Source organism: Lampetra fluviatilis, chromosome 16 (assembly GCF_964198595.1).
Source record: "Lampetra fluviatilis chromosome 16, kcLamFluv1.1, whole genome shotgun sequence".
Lineage (NCBI taxonomy): Eukaryota > Metazoa > Chordata > Hyperoartia > Petromyzontiformes > Petromyzontidae > Lampetra > Lampetra fluviatilis.
In genome coordinates, this window is record NC_136290.1 from 6107395 (window position 1) to 6123304 (window position 15910).

Consider the following 15910-nt stretch of genomic DNA (forward strand, 5'->3'; position numbering starts at 1 on the left):
CCATAAGCCGCTGCTGTGAAGGTGACTCGTCCTTGACGAGATCAGCAAGGTATTGTGGTTAATTTGTGGCAAGCACTCGGTGCCTTTGAGATGACGGTTGCGGGCCCTGTGTTGCAGGTGTTGAACCCAGACCTGGGGGTCGCAGACAATGCCTTCCCACCCTCCTGCATTGCCTGCTCGCCCCTCGACAGACTGGTAACGCCCAGGGGGGGGGAAACGACAACACAACAATATCACTGCCTTCTCACACGTGACTCTTTCACCACTGCTGGAGAAATACTCAGAGCCTGGTGAACTTTGTGGATTGTAACAATGATAAACAATGATACTTTTAATTTTAAATTCGTTTATTTGGTAATTGTGTTTGATTACTTGAAGGCTTTCAGCTGTTGCACAGGAGCTGATATTAAGCTCCTGTGGATCTAAAAACTGGTCATCATAATGTATTGCTCATCAACAAGTGCTGTCTGCAACTCTTACAAATCACCGTGACTCTCTGGCCTCTATGTGCCATGAAGAAGGGCCGTGCCCTAAAACGCCGCCTATTTTATAACTTCTCCTTTTAGAGCCACAGGTTTATTTACGAATGTGGTGGGGGCTTTTTTCCACAACACTGTAATGTGATGAAGGTCTTAGGACTTGCCAACACCTGTGCTGCTGTATAGAGAGTCAAAGTAGTTCTGACTTGGCTGTTGTAGACTGTTGTTTCATCGAGATTATAGTTACTTCATATTTGAGCCAGGTTCTGCCTTAATCATTATTGTTAACAGCAGAAGTAACAGCAGCAGCATTGTAAGCATCATCATCAAGCATTCATCATCATCGTCATCATCTGTCCATGATCTATACAAAGTAAAACACAAAGGAAATTGGTACTCACCATGGAAATGTGGAATTTCCACCACTGGTTCAGTGTCACAAATGGAGATAAGAGCTGCGCGAAAGCATGTTTGGTCATGGGGGTAATTTCACTTGGCCGGCCTAATAATCATCATAATTTCGTATTTTTACGTAAGCCCCAACAGTTATTGTAAGATCATGCATTTCACTGAGCGTTACGCCATGCATCAGTTTGTCTCGTCCAGCTTCGTCCTCTGGATGACGGCTCTGTGAGCACAGCTCTCAGTCTGATGGCTTGAGCTGATGTAATGCTTCATGATGGTCGCCCTTCGCGTGCCATTGGCAGAACTAAAGTATTCCTGAATGCTCGCTGTCGCTTGAGTTGTCTAAAGTGGGGGCTGGGGGGCACACAGAGCCGCGAACTCGCACATCGTCGTTAACGTGTGCGTGTTGGTTCTCCGATGCGTGGCAAGATGTTAACTGCCTTGCCTCGTATACAGGAGGTTGTGGGTTCGATCCCGACCCTGACACCTGCTGTATGTTTGGCGTTTGTATGGTCTCCCCATTGGTCACGTGGATATTTCTCCTGGTCCACCGTTTTTTTTTCCTACACATTTAGAAACATCGTGCATTTAGAGTATTTGGCTGCTATAAATATCCACATGACGATAAGCTACTTCGTTGAGCTATCATTTGTGACCAGGTTTTGCTTCTGAAGAAGAACTCTATAGCTCAGTGGGCTTTACCTGGTAAAATAAAACAGTTTAGTTTAGCTTTCGGCTTTTACCATGTAATCACCGCGGAGTCCTACTTTCCACTGCACGTGCTGCTGAAACATTTCCTGAAAACGCCCCAAACAAGTGGAACGAAACGTCGGACATCGTGCCGAACAACGCGCGGAACGACGCGAAAACTCACAGGAGCAGTGCACACCGCAACCGCGAAAACCTACGCAGAAGTTGTGTTTTTGTATTTTCCCAGGACAAGGAGCTGCGTGCCATCTTCCTGCGTCTGTTCGGACGCCTACTGCAGGGCTACCGCTCGTGCCTACAGCTGGTGCGAGTGCAGCCCACGCCCGTGCTGCGCTTCCACAAGGTGATTATGTGACGGGGTCGCGGCCGGGGGTGAGAGCTGTCGCCCCAGCGCAGGAGGAGCACACTGAGACGAAGATTCCCCCTCGTAGCCTCTCTAGACTGCTGGGCCAAGTGCTGTCAGTGAGCACCAATGAAGGCCGGCATGGCGCACTCGTGGGTCGTGTGGCGAGAACCACGCCCAGACGCCTTTTTCTCCCCGGTCTGTAAGTTTCTACACTGCATCAGTTATTAATTTTTAGGCTGATTAAACCTATAGGGGAGCCCCAGGACCGGTTCAGTTATTCGCAATTGGTGTTAGTCCTGAGCAGGAATCGAACTCGGGCCGACGGCTTCGTAGTGCGGTCCACTAACCACTTAACTTCCGTTCCCCATATACACGTTAACACGTATGTTTGCATGTGTTAACGCGTGTGCGAGTGTAAATGTTCGTGCGTGTGTAAATGTGTGTGTGTAATGCGTGCGTGTGTACGTGTGTGTGCGCATGTTGACGTGTGCGCGCATGTGTTAAAGTGCGTGCGCGTGTGCGCGTGTGTAAATGTGCCTGCGCATGTTAACGTGTGCGCGCATGTGTTAAAGTGCGTGCGTGCGCGTGTACGCATGTGCGCGTGTGTAAATGTGCCTGCGCATTTTTATGTTTGTGCGCATTTGCAGTCGGCGTTCCTGGGCCAGCGGGGCCTTGTGGAGGACGACTTCCTGTCGCGGCTGCTCGAGGGCATGTCCTTCGCCACCTTCATCTCCGACAGGGGCCCCCCCTACCGTCCCTGCGACATTTTTGACGAGGTCCTACACCTCAATGCAGCTCCGGTTTCACTCACAAAGCGTCCAAGTGCGGCCATCAATCTGTAGATCTAAACCAGCTTCCTGTAAATCACGTGACTTCTGTGTGGCCACCCCCAATCTTAATCCCTTCCCTCTCCCCGCCCCCTGTGAAAACAGAGGCTTGTCCGTGCAGCTCACTTCTGCTCACTCCTTCTTTCTCTCTTTCTCTCTTCCCTCCTCCCCTCTCGTCATCCCCGACGTCTCGGCCCGCTCGTTCTTTCTCCCCCTCCTTCCCTTCCTGCCTGGTGCTCCTTTCTCCCTGCTGCTCATCTTGAGCCGTGCCTTCTCCATCTGCCTTTAGGGACTTTCTTCCCAGCAATCCCTTTCCTTTCCTGGTCACCTTGCCCTGTCTGCTGCCCTTTTGTGTAACTGACTGTTCCCCTTCCTGTGGCGTGCCAGGGGTAAATGTTTTTTTACAAACAATATCACCAACATCTTTACCATCATTAAAAGCAACATCACAACAGCACCAAGACTTATCATCATTATCCTCATCGGTGGGGATGATCGTAATGATGACCATTATTTTCATCTGGGCGGCAGGGTGGCGAAGTGGTAATGCGTGTGCCTGACAGCAAGATGGACCTGGGTTCCATTGCTGACTCAGGCACATCTCTGCGTGGAGTTGTTTTGTTGTTTAGTTCTTGAAGGCAGAGGGGGCATGAAGGAGGTGATGGAACTTGTGTAATATCTAAAGTCGACCAGTCTATTCCAGTCCAACAAATTCACCGTCGAGAAAGCCAACGGACAATTCACACGCGCGGTATTGAAAGGGTAAGATCCAGGTTATATTCTGGTTCTTGATGCTGCTGGGTGTTGTGCAGAGTGTGAATGAGCCGGCTTGGCCATGATGTTGCCCACAGCTGGTGGCGTTTGAGGTGGACCGCATGCGGGCGGAGGAGGGCGACCGGAGGAAGACGCTGAAGCACGTGATGGAGCTGGCTCATCAGCTGTACAGCAACGTGAGCAACCAACTAATTAATCGTTCAATTGGCCATTTAATCTGTCAATAAACCAATATATGAATCGTACGAAAGTCGATCATGCAAACAAACGAGACAAACCACCTTTCGTAATAATAATTTCAACGTATTTACCCGGAGGCGTGAGGAACCAGCAGGAAGGTAGCGAGGCGTTGAGCCGGTGGCAATAATTGCTTAAGTTCTGCGGTCCTCTACGTATCAAGGTGTTTTTTTGGCAATATAATGAGTGTTTACGCGTGGGAGGAAGAAACTAGAGCACCCGGAGAAAACCTCACGTTTGTGGGGATAACACTTTATACCCGTACAAACGGAAGGGATGGAGTCCACATTTTTCCGTACTGCATTCTCGCGAGCTAGGGGTGCGGGCACCACCTCGACGCACACGGGAAGGGGGTTTCACAACATCTTTGTGATGATCCACCGACCCTCGCAGCTTCCACAATGTCGGACTGCAGGCCACGTGGGTAGCCACTGCCGTCTGTTAACTCGGTTAGCCATCACAGCCGTGCACCAGGCAACGTCAGTCACAGCCAGACGGAGGCACCGCTGTGACCCCCGAGAAGACGACTGACGTGGATCAAGCGGAAATCCGTGATGACGTTGATGCTGAAAGAGTGCATCAAGTCTGCTGAGATTCATGCTCGATTGCATGCTGTGTGGGGAGACATTGATGCGTATTGATATGGTGCCATCAAAGGCATTGGCCATGATAATCTCACGGCAGGCGTGAAATTATCGAATTCCCCTCCCACCCTGTGATTAGGTAATTTTTTCTGATTCATAAATCACGAGTTTATTCAAATATTGCTTTTTTTTTTGTCTTTGTTGACATCATCTCATTTCTACTGCCTGTTTCGTTTGTACCGCCAACTCTCATTGCTATTGTCTCACCCGTGCCGTCTCGCTTATTGCCTGGCTCGTCTGTATCGTCAGTCTCGTTTGTAATGTCTGTTATTGTTGGGTCCAATTGTGTTTTGCCTAAAGCCTGACAGAAAAAAAGTATCCCAAAACATTTGAACGAATTAAAAGTCAATCAACGCCGACGCTCACGATCTGATTGCACTTAAAACGATAAACTATTGTTTTTTTCTTCATGGTTCTTTCGGTAAAGTCACGTAGAAGGGAAGTAATAAAATAATAAAAATAAAACATAATAAAATAATTATCACGACGTTTCGGCCACAACGCAAGCAGCCGTCCTCAGGTGAAGAACAGAAGAACAGGTCTGTCAGAAAGACAGCGTCTGTCTTTCTGACAGACCTGTTCTTCACCTGAAGACGGCTGCTTGCGTTGTGGCCGAAACGTCGTGAGAATTATTTTATTATGTTTTATTTTTATTATTTTATTATTTCCATTCTACGTGACTTTACCGAAAGAACCAAGAAGATGAATCCCTGCAGTCACGAAAGCTTTAAATCGAAATTTATTGTTATTTTACCAGGTAGGGCCCACTGAGCTTTGTAGTTCTTTTTTCACAAGCGACCTGGCCGCAAATGATATCTCAACGAAGTTGCTTGGCGTGTGAAAATTTGTAGCAGGCAAGTACTCTTAACGCACGTTTCTAAATGTGGAGGGAACAACCGGATGACCCAAAGAAAAATCCACACGACCATGGGGAGAGAGACACCGCAAACTCCAAATATACAGGCGTCAGGGTCGGCATCGAACCCACGACCTCCTGCATACCAGGCGAGGTAGTTAACATCTTAACGAATTGGAATCTCTCCATGCTTATGTCTTGGCCTCGTCTTCGACCTCACCGCATTGTCGTGCCGCTTCCCCCCCCCCCCTTCCGCGCGGCAGGAGAACCCCAACCCGCACCTGTCGCACCACAAGGTGCCCCGCCCCACAGACGGCGCCCACCTGCGCCTGCACCAGCAGCCCTTCCCACCGCTCGCCGCGGACGCGCTGGAACGCGCCGCCGCGGACGCGTCTTCGCGCCAGCGCAGCGCCACCCCGGCCAGCGCGCGCATCGAGAGGCGTGCCGTGGTGCCCGCGGGGCCGCCCGCTGGTGAGTGGCGGCGATGGCAGCTGGTCCCCGGCCGCGCCCAACGGGCTCCTCGTCCGCTCTCCCCCCGCGAGCGATCGTACGCTTCGGGCGTGAAAGTTATTGCTTGTTTTTAAGAGGTTTTTATTTATTTGCATTCCCGACCGCGTGGTATATTCCAACAATAAACACACTGCCCAGGTGTTGCAGGTCACGTGTGTTTGTGCGCGCGCATGCATGCGTCCTTGTTTACAGGGCTCGATGTTGGGATTTTTACAGCGTTGGCTGAACTTTTGTACTAAACAAACTCACGAGGGGTGGGGGAAAAATGAGAGGGGGAGGGTGTGAGTGGCTAACACGTGGGACGATGAGGAGCTGTGCATATTGCCTGGGGGATCTCGCACAGTTATCAAGGTGTGTGCACTGGTCACACTGGGCCCGGGGGCCTTCGACGTGAGGGGGGGGGGGGGTTTAAATGGGTTCTTGAGGAATGGATTTTTTAAAATCTGCCTCCTTTGCTTTAAGCGTGTGTCCATCAGGTGGTCGAGATTGGCCATGGCTGATAGGTGGAGGTGTTCCATTGCAGTCAGGATGGGGGTTGTGTGAAGGTTAATTTAACGGAGCAAGGGGTGACCGGGCGGCTCGTAAGTCTGAGCACGGAGCCGCCGGCACCTCTGAGATGCTCGTGAACATTGCCCAACCGTGTGCTGATGTCGTCTCCTGCTGTGTCCCCCTAGCGTCTGCGCTGGACAGGAGCGGCGTGTGCGCCGTGCTGAACAGCGCCCGGCGGCTGGAGGTCATCAAGAACTGCATCACCTACATCTTTGAGAACAACTTGCTGGAGGCCAAGAAGGTATCCCGTCCCTCCGTGGGCTCTTGACAATGACGGAGAGTGCTGTGAGAGATGGGGGCAGCACTAACACCAAGTCGGACATCAGCGGACATCTCCCAAAGAGATGGAGCGATGATATGAGATCGTGTGCAGGCGCGTGATGGATTTTTGAATCCGCGTGGCTGTACAGGGATGGCGACAGTTTGTGGAGACCAGTGGATAGATCACGGCTGTTAATGTACATGGGTTATAACGTCATAAAGCCATGTGATACCATCACGTCTGCACTCGTGACATCAAGTTACATGGTCTGCCAGCATACGCGAGTTTTATTAATTGGCCAACTGGTGGACACTAAACTAAACTATGTTTATTTCACTAGGTAAGGCCCACTGAGCTTTTAGATATTGTTCGAAGTGACCTGGCCACAAATTATAGCTCAATGAAGTGGCTTATCAGGTGGAAATGTATAGCAGCCAAATATTCTAAAAACATGTCTCTAAATGTGGAGGGAAAAACCGGAGGACCCGGAGAAAAATCGACGTGACTTTGGGGAGAACATGCGAACTCCAAATATACAGGCTTCGAGGTCGGGATCGAACAAACGACCTCCTGTATACCAGGCGAGGTAGTTAACATCTCACCACTCCATACAGTTGAAGGACCCTGCTCGAGCTTAACAGCAAGATCTCTATTTAGTATGCATAGCATTTTGAGTCATCTAAATTGATTAATCCTTGCTTGTCCATAATAATGCTGCTGCTGATGATGATCATGGTGACTGATAATGGTTATTGACAGTAATGGTGATAGTTAAAATAATGATGATAAAAGTAATCATAGTTTTTTAGATGGGCATCTAATTGCCAAATTTGGCTGCGAGAATTATTTTTCCACTTAACCGGTTGGTTAACACATTAACAATTGGCACTTTTAACAATTGGCGCTTGCACAATTTTATTATTTTGCCTATATCGGGTGGTGAGGGGTCTCGCGGCGTAATCTCGGCTGGATCGTTATGTGGCCTCGCCCAAAAGAGTCGATTAAGAACCGTACTATTTTTTTCTGCGGAAACCTGCGTGCCGAGAGACAATCGCCTCTCCCGGTCTCTCGCCGCTTCCCCCCACCCCCCCTCGCTCCCTCCGCTACGCAGGCGCTGCCAGCCGCCCTGCGAGCGCTCAAGGGCCGCTTGGCGCGCCAGGCCTTCGCCCAGGAGCTTGGCTCGTACGCACAGCAGCCGCGCACCGTGCTCGACCACCAGCAGTTCGACTACGTCGTGCGCATGGTCAACTGTGCCCTGCAGGTGAGCGCCCGCCCACTGCCGGGTGCGCAGCGTGGCACGGCGAATGGTGCTCTGATATTCGCCGACACGCTCGTTGTCTTTTCCCTCTCTCTCTCTCTATTCCGCGCGGCAGGTGGAGGCGCCTGTGGGGGGGGGGGCGGTAAATCTCGAGGATGTTTGTGGATGTCTGTCTGGTATGTATCTGTGTATGCTGAATTTCTTTCGCACTGTACGTAGTCAACCGTGATAATCGGAGGTGCGGGGAAGGACAACAAACTAAACACAAAAAGCAGTTCTAAAGAAATGAGCTTTCAATCTAAGGAAATGACAGTTCAATTTGTCATGATGGGGAGCGGTAGTGTAGTGGTTAGCGTGCTGTGCTATGAACCCGGCTACCCCTCTGGTGGCCGACACAAAGTGACGATTATCTAAAGCAGTCCTAGGCCTCCCCTAGGTTGACTAAGCCTCAAATTAGTTCCTGGTACGGTGTGTAAATATTGTTGACTAAGCCTCAAATTAGTTCCTGGTACGGTGTGTAAATGTTGCCACTGGAGGGCGGGCGTGGTACCATGCCGGCCTTCATAGGTTCTCGCTAACAGCACTGGCCCCAATAGTCTGTTTAGGCTATACGGGGGATCTTTGTCTTTGAGAGTGAGAGAAAACTAGATTGTTCTGCAGCTGTGATGACCATGCTGTCGGCAAAGCTGAGAGGGTTAATGTGCCCTCCGTTATGACTTGTAAAGAAGGCTGCAAATATGAGCAAAACAAAGGTCGTGTACAACGCTTGCGCTAGACGACGGAATATATCTGTGCGAGGGACACAACTATAAAACGCAATCAGAGTATGTGTACCTCGGGGTAATTGTTCAAGGTGCACCGGAATCAAAATAATGAAATTAAGAGGTGGACAAGAGGAAGATTGGAGTGCTTTTGGAAATCTGAACGTGATAATGAGAAGCAGCATTGCCAATGTGCCTACAGAAGAGGGATGCAAATCAATGTATTCATTGAATATTGACAAAGAAGTTGGAACAAAAGCTAAACGGTGCACAGACAAGCTAGGAAATGTGCATGCTTGGAATATCACTGAGAGACAGAAAGCGGAACGCAGGAATTAGACAACATGCGCAGGTTCGAGACCTGTGTGGACATTGCACATTCCCGAGTCAAGCGACGTTATATCCATAGAACCGCCAAGATTGAAGATTGACTTCGCACAAAGTGATATTCGTTTTAATGACGAGGGTGAATGACCGGTACTAGCACTCGCAACCTTCCGAAACCGAGTCGAATATTCTAACCTCGGCATCACGTGGTCTCTCTGCTTTGAATGCGTACGGTGATGTGACAGCAGGTATTTTATTCCCCGCAGGACTGTTCTTGCATGGACGAATATGGGGTGGCAGCCGCCCTGCTTCCCATCACCTCCGTTTTCTGTAGGGTGAGCGATCGGGACGATAGCCAGAGGAAGGTTCTGTTTGGCTATAACCCTTGCCAGCTACGCACCCATTCACATATCCACCAAGCCAGCCAGTAGTACGGAAATTTACCCACACACTAAACCAACCACTCGGTCACCCACTCATCCATCCAGCCAGGCCCCAGATGCCCAACCAGCCAGCGCCACAGCATTCCGCTGAGACACTCAATGAATCTTTTCTGCCACCGAGACACGTGCCCACGAACCCACCCGCCCAACCAGACCCCAGGCATGCACTCGCCCAGCCACCCATCCAGTCAGCCAGATATCCAGCCACATATCAATTCACCCACCCATCCATCCGTCAACTCGCCCACCCGAACACTTGCTTACCGACTAACCGCCACCCACTCAGATACTCACTCAATCAGTCATCCAGCAACCTGCTGAGACATGTAATCACTCACCCAACCACCTTCCCAATCACTCAATATTCCACCCGGATACTCACCCACGCCCTCAGTCCCCCAGACACCCACCCACGCGCTCAGCCCCCCAGACATCCACCCACGCGCTCAGCCCCCCAGACATCCACCCACACACTCAGCCCCTCAGACATCCACCCACGCAATCAGCCCCCCAGACATTCACCCACACGCTCAGCCAGTGACCGCCGCCGCACTGCGCGTTTCCTCCCCTGTCCGCTGCAGAAGCTGAGCCCGGGCGTGGTGCAGTTTGCCTACACGTGCGTGCAGGAGCACCCGGTGTGGACCAACACGCAGTTCTGGGAGGCGGCCTTCTACAACGACGTGCAGAGAGACATCCGCGCCCTGTACCTCCCGCAGCCTGACAGCGAGGTGACGCTCCGTGCCGCGGTGGGGGGACCGCCCCCGAGCCCGGCCGTGGGGTCGGAGCCTTCGTTGGGGGTTAACTCCAATTGCAAATGCGATTTGTAACTTCTTTCACGCTTACCCATGCATCAACAGTTCAAATTGAATGTCCTATTCTATTGAGCGACTGTGTGTCGTTGTCTTCGTGTGGTCCGGGACTGTTCTTGCTGTTGTTTTGCTGCCTTGCCTAAGCTTGGGAATTGGTGTACTTATGCAATTTGAACTTGTATACTTTTTTACGTATATTAATTTGTAGTGATTCGCTTACCTTTCCTATACTCTGTTGTAAGTTTCTGACCTACCCCGACTGGACTTTAGTGAAAAAGGGAATCATAGCTCATCGGATTTCTCCATAAAGATTATGATTATAAACTCACCCCATCATGCATCCGGAACAGATAAAATGACAAATTGTACTGGAGAGAAACTGGCTCAAAAACTCTACAACAAGCGGCGGACGCGCTCCCGCTAGGCCGTGCCGCTGTTTTGTTGCGGGTAGAGCGAGAGAAGCGCGGGGCAGGCGGGCGGGCGGGCGGGCAGGTGGGGGGGGGGGGGCGGCAGCGTCGGCGTGGGGGTGACGTAACCGCGCGAAATCCCCGCGGCAGGACCGCTCGGCGCTGGACGTGGCCGCCGAGCGGCTGCGCTCGTGGCGCCCGGTGGGGGCGGAGCGGCGGCGCGAGGAGGAGGCGGCGGAGGAGGGCGTCGTGTTCAGCCAGGCGGTGCAGTACGCGCACCGCATGGCCTGCCTGCTCGTGCCGCTCGATACGAGCCGCGGACGCGGCCTCCTGCGCGCCAGCGGCGCTTGCGACGGAGAGAGCGGCAGCAACAGCGTGCCCACCAACAGGTGAGGGTTGGGGGGGGACGCCGGTGGAGGCGTGGGACAGGTGTGTCTGCTGCTGCTGGGAGGAGAGGAGAGGCCATGCGGGACGGGGTGTGTCTTGCTAGGAGGAACAGGTGGCGAGCACGGGTGTGTCTCTGGTTATGGAGAGAGCGATGCAATGCAGGTGTCTGGTTAGGGAGGAAGAGGTTAGGAGGACAAGCACAGGCGTGTCTCTTATTAGGAGGGCAGCGTGTGAGTGGTGTGAGCGCGTGCCGTCTAGAGTCGTGTAGTGAGTGAGTGTGTGAGTGGCGTGAGCGCGTGCCGTCTAGAGTCGTGTAGTGAGTGAGTGTGTGAGTGGCGTGAGCGCGTGCCGTCTAGAGTCGTGTAGTGAGTGAGTGTGTGAGTGGTGCGTGCCGTCTAGAGTCGTGTAGTGAGTGAGTGTGTGAGTGGTGCGTGCCGTCTTGAGTCGTGTAGTGAGTGAGTGTGTGAGTGGTGCGTGCCGTCTTGAGTCGTGTGTGAGTGGTGCGTGCCGTCTTGAGTCGTGTAGTGAGTGAGTGTGTGAGTGGTGCGTGCCGTCTAGAGTCGTGTAGTGAGTGAGTGTGTGAGTGGTGCGTGCCGTCTTGAGTCGTGTAGTGAGTGAGTGTGTGAGTGGTGCGTGCCGTCTTGAGTCGTGTAGTGAGTGAGTGTGTGAGTGGTGCGTGCCGTCTTGAGTCGTGTAGTGAGTGAGTGTGTGAGTGGTGCGTGCCGTCTTGAGTCGTGTAGTGAGTGAGTGTGTGAGTGAGTGGTGCGTGCCGTCTTGAGTCGTGTAGTGAGTGAGTGTGTGAGTGGTGCGTGCCGTCTTGAGTCGTGTAGTGAGTGAGTGTGTGCGTGGTGCGCGCCGTCTTGAGTCGTGTAGTGAGTGAGTGTGTGAGTGGTGCGTGCCGTCTAGAGTCATGTAGTGAGTGAGTGTGTGAGTGGTGCGTGCCGTCTTGAGTCGTGTAGTGAGTGAGTGTGCGCGTGGTGCGCGCCGTCTTGAGTCGTGTAGTGAGTGAGTGTGTGAGTGGTGCGCGCCGTCTAGAGTCGTGTAGTGAGTGAGTGTGTGAGTGGTGCGTGCCGTCTTGAGTCGTGTAGTGAGTAAGTGTGCGCGTGGTGCGCGCCGTCTTGAGTCGTGTAGTGAGTGAGTGTGTGCGTGGTGTGCGCCGCGTGCCAGCGTGGGGGGCAGCGTGGGCGAGAGCTTCGACATGGAGAGCGGCTTCGAGGAGGCAGACGGCGCCGACGTGGCGGGGACCGTGACGCGCTTCGTGATGCGCTTCGCCGACAAGGTGTGCACCGAGTGCGGCGTCACCAACGAGCACGTCCGAGCGCTGGACGCCATGCTGCCCGGTGAGCGACGACCGCGGCGGTGTTCGTGCACGTCCGGTTAGCGCTGTTTGGCTACGTACGGTGCGAAAGAAGTTGAGCATCTTACATGCATGTACGTGCGTGACCAGCGTTTTTAGTGCACGGTCTCAATCTGTGGGTTTCGCGCTTGCTCCGTTTGGCCCCTCGGAGCCGTCGCTCGGTAAAACGAATAAAACACTCTTTTGTTCTTTCGGTAAAGTCATGTAGAAAGAAAATTAATTAAATAGAATACGACGTTTCGATTGCAACATCAGGTATGAATGACTGAGAAAACAAATCTAGTAAACTTAGAAATATAATGCATTACAACACAGATTACGTTCTTCCAAATATTGCTAAATTTGAGAGACTAAACAAAACACTTTGCTGGCGAATGTTTTCGTCCCCAATTTTGTTACCTCCAGTCACACTGAACGGTGGCACGCCTTCACCCCGTTCCTCCTCCCTTCTCCCCCTCCTCCTCCCCTTTCTTCCCTTTCTTTCCTTCCTCTTGCATGAATATTCCGTACGTCAGCAAAGTTTGGGGGAGCGGTGGGTGGTGCAGTGATGAGCTCACTGCTCTATGAACCCCAGGGGGGGGCGTACTTTAGTTCAGTTCCTGACCATGACTGACATCGGTGATGATTCGCTGAGCTCGACTTAGCACCCGGTCTAAAAACCCTCACGGTAACTCTGCACGTTGACGAGTTTGTCCGCGTGAACTCCCCGCGCGCGCGCGTTGGTCGCTCGTGAACTCTCGATGCCGTTCACGTTCGTTGCAGGAATCGTCGCCCTTCACTTGGAGTCCCTGGAAGCTGTTCACCGGGAGAGCAAGCGCCTGCCGCCCATTCAGAAGGTGACGCAGTGTGGTCGCGTGTGCTCACAAGCAGCATGGCTCTTCTGCAGAGACACATACAAACACACACATACAAAGATAAAGATCCCCCATATAGCCTTAACAGACTGTAGGGGCAAGTGCTGTTAGCGAGCACCTATGAAGGCCGGAACGGTACACGAGGGGGTGGGTGGCCAGCACCACGCCCGACCGCCTTTGTCTCCCTAGTGGCAATGTTTACACACCGCACCAGGTACTCATTTGAGGCTTAGTCGACCTAGGGGAGGCCTGGGACCGGTTCAGATAATCGTCACTGGTGTTGGCCGTGAGCGGGAATCGAACTCGTGTCGCCGGGTTCATAGCGCAGCGCGCTAACCGCTACACTACCGCTCCCCACGACACATACAAAGATAAAGATCCCCCACATACATCCACATGGACACGTACACACACATGCACTCGCACAGCATACCTATATTTTTTGGGCTCTCTGCCAATACTGAGTCTGTTCTCTCTCCCCTTCTCTGTTAATCTCCGTCTTTTCTCTTGTCTCACTCTTTGTCCCTGTCTCTCCTTTTTCTCTGTCTCTTTCTATCTCATTGTAACTCTCTTTCTCCCTTCACCCCCTCCTACCCACCACTCCCTCCCCCCCCCATATGTCCCCTCCTCACCCTCTATCCCCTCACTCCCTCCTCCCCACCTCTCCCTCATCTCCACCTCCTCTCTCTCTCTCCTCCCTCACCTCACCCCCCTCCCCGTCGCCACGGCAGCCCAAGATCGTGCGCCCGCTGCTGCTGCCCGGCGAGGAGCTGCTCATGGAGGGCCTCCGCGCCGTCCTGCTGCCCGACGGGCGCGACGGCACGGTGGGGGGCCGCCTCCTGGGGGGCCCCCCGCTCCTGCCCGCCGAGGGAGCCGTCTTCCTCACCACCTACCGCGTCATGTTCCGCGGGGCGCCCAGCGACCCCCTGGGTGAGCGCCGTGCTCGCGCACAACCACTTTTGCAGCAGCAGCAGCAGCAGCAGCGGCGGCGACGGCAGAAACAGCAGTAGAAGTGGCGGCAGTCGCCACAGAAGAAGCAGCAGCAGGATTACTGGCAAGTAGCAGCAGTAGCCACAGAAGAAGTGGCAGCAGTAGCCACAGAAGAAGCAGCAACAGTAGCCACAGAAGAAGCAGTAGAAGGATCACTGGCAAATAGCAGCAGGAGCCACAGAAGAAGCAGCAGCAGTAGGCACAGAAGAAGCAGCAGCAGGATCCACAGAAGAAGTAGCAGCAGGATCACTGGCAAGTTGCAGCGGTCGCCACAGAGGAAAAAGCGGCAGATGTGGCAGCAGCAACAGCAGCAGTATCCACAGAGGAAGCAGCAGTAGCATCAGCAGTATCCCTGGCAGCAGTAGAAGTAACAGTGGCAGCAGCATATGGAGCACCATCAGTAGCGGTTGTATTAGCAGTGGACAGCAGCAGAAGCAACAGATGCGTCAGAGGCGAAAGTATCAGCTCTGGTTTGAAGAGCATCAGCGGTAGCAAGACCAAAATAAGCCTGAGGAATAAGAACGGTAGGAGAAGAAATAGCAGCAGCAGCAGTAACAGGGCAGTAGGTACTAGCAGCAGCAGCAGCAGTAACAGGGCAGTAGGTACTAGCAGCAGCAGCAGCAGTAACAGGGCAGTAGTACTAGCAGCAGCAGCAGCAGTAACAGGGCAGTAGGTACTAGCAGCAGCAGCAGTAACAGGGCAGTAGGTACTAGCAGCAGCAGCAGTAACAGGGCAGTAGTACTAGCAGCAGCAGCAGCAGTAACAGGGCAGTAGTACTAGCAGCAGCAGCAGCAGTAACAGGGCAGTAGGTACTAGCAGCAGCAGCAGTAACAGGGCAGTAGTACTAGCAGCAGCAGCAGCAGTAACAGGGCAGTAGGTACTAGCAGCAGCAGCAGCAGTAACAGGGCAGTAGTACTAGCAGCAGCAGCAGTAACAGGGCAGTAGTACTAGCAGCAGCAGCAGCAGTAACAGGGCAGTAGTACTAGCAGCAGCAGCAGTAACAGGGCAGTAGGTACTAGCAGCAGCAGCAGTAACAGGGCAGTAGTACTAGCAGCAGCAGCAGTAACAGGGCAGTAGTACTAGCAGCAGCAGCAGTAACAGGGCAGTAGTACTAGCAGCAGCAGCAGTAACAGGGCAGTAGTACTAGCAGCAGCAGCAGCAGTAACAGGGCAGTAGTACTAGCAGCAGCAGCAGTAACAGGGCAGTAGTACTAGCAGCAGCAGCAGTAACAGGGCAGTAGTACTAGCAGCAGCAGCAGCAGTAACAGGGCAGTAGTACTAGCAGCAGCAGCAGTAACAGGGCAGTAGTACTAGCAGCAGCAGCAGTGTCAGCATGGGGATGTCCCGCCTGGCAGAGGTCGCAACCGGGTACCCGATACCCGTACCCGGCCGGGTACGGGTACCCGTTTGCGACCCTAGTGCGGCCGGGTACGTGTACGGGTAGGCCGTGAGTCACTGGTGAGTAACCGTTTGTCACTCATTTCCCAACGTCTTGTCTCTTCTCACAATTCAAGTTCCTAGAATCAACCCACCCACGCCTGCAACATGGCTTCATCCCAGAGGTCGCAATTGGGTACCCGTACCCTACCCGATACCCGGCCGGGTACGGGTAGCTGGGTATCGGGTAGGGTACGGGTACGGGTACCCGTTTGCGAGCCTGGTGCGGCCGGGTACGGGTACGGGTAAGGAATCAAAACCCGTTTGCGACCTCTGCCGCCTGG

General features: G+C 53.1%; 1 protein-coding gene across 1 annotated transcript in view; it reads left to right on the top strand.

Moving 5' to 3' along the window:
* Nucleotides 1–15910, top strand: part of LOC144936482 (myotubularin-related protein 5-like) — a 97210-nt gene that overhangs the window by 56802 nt on the left and 24498 nt on the right. The window contains exons 10-22 of the mRNA XM_078863576.1: nucleotides 118–195; nucleotides 1822–1935; nucleotides 2586–2714; nucleotides 3617–3715; nucleotides 5540–5747; nucleotides 6461–6576; nucleotides 7709–7858; nucleotides 9210–9278; nucleotides 9968–10114; nucleotides 10753–10991; nucleotides 12157–12329; nucleotides 13109–13182; nucleotides 13932–14130. Coding sequence (XP_078719702.1) covers nucleotides 118–195; nucleotides 1822–1935; nucleotides 2586–2714; nucleotides 3617–3715; nucleotides 5540–5747; nucleotides 6461–6576; nucleotides 7709–7858; nucleotides 9210–9278; nucleotides 9968–10114; nucleotides 10753–10991; nucleotides 12157–12329; nucleotides 13109–13182; nucleotides 13932–14130 — 1795 coding nt within the window. The remainder of the gene's footprint in view (nucleotides 1–117; nucleotides 196–1821; nucleotides 1936–2585; nucleotides 2715–3616; nucleotides 3716–5539; nucleotides 5748–6460; nucleotides 6577–7708; nucleotides 7859–9209; nucleotides 9279–9967; nucleotides 10115–10752; nucleotides 10992–12156; nucleotides 12330–13108; nucleotides 13183–13931; nucleotides 14131–15910) is intronic.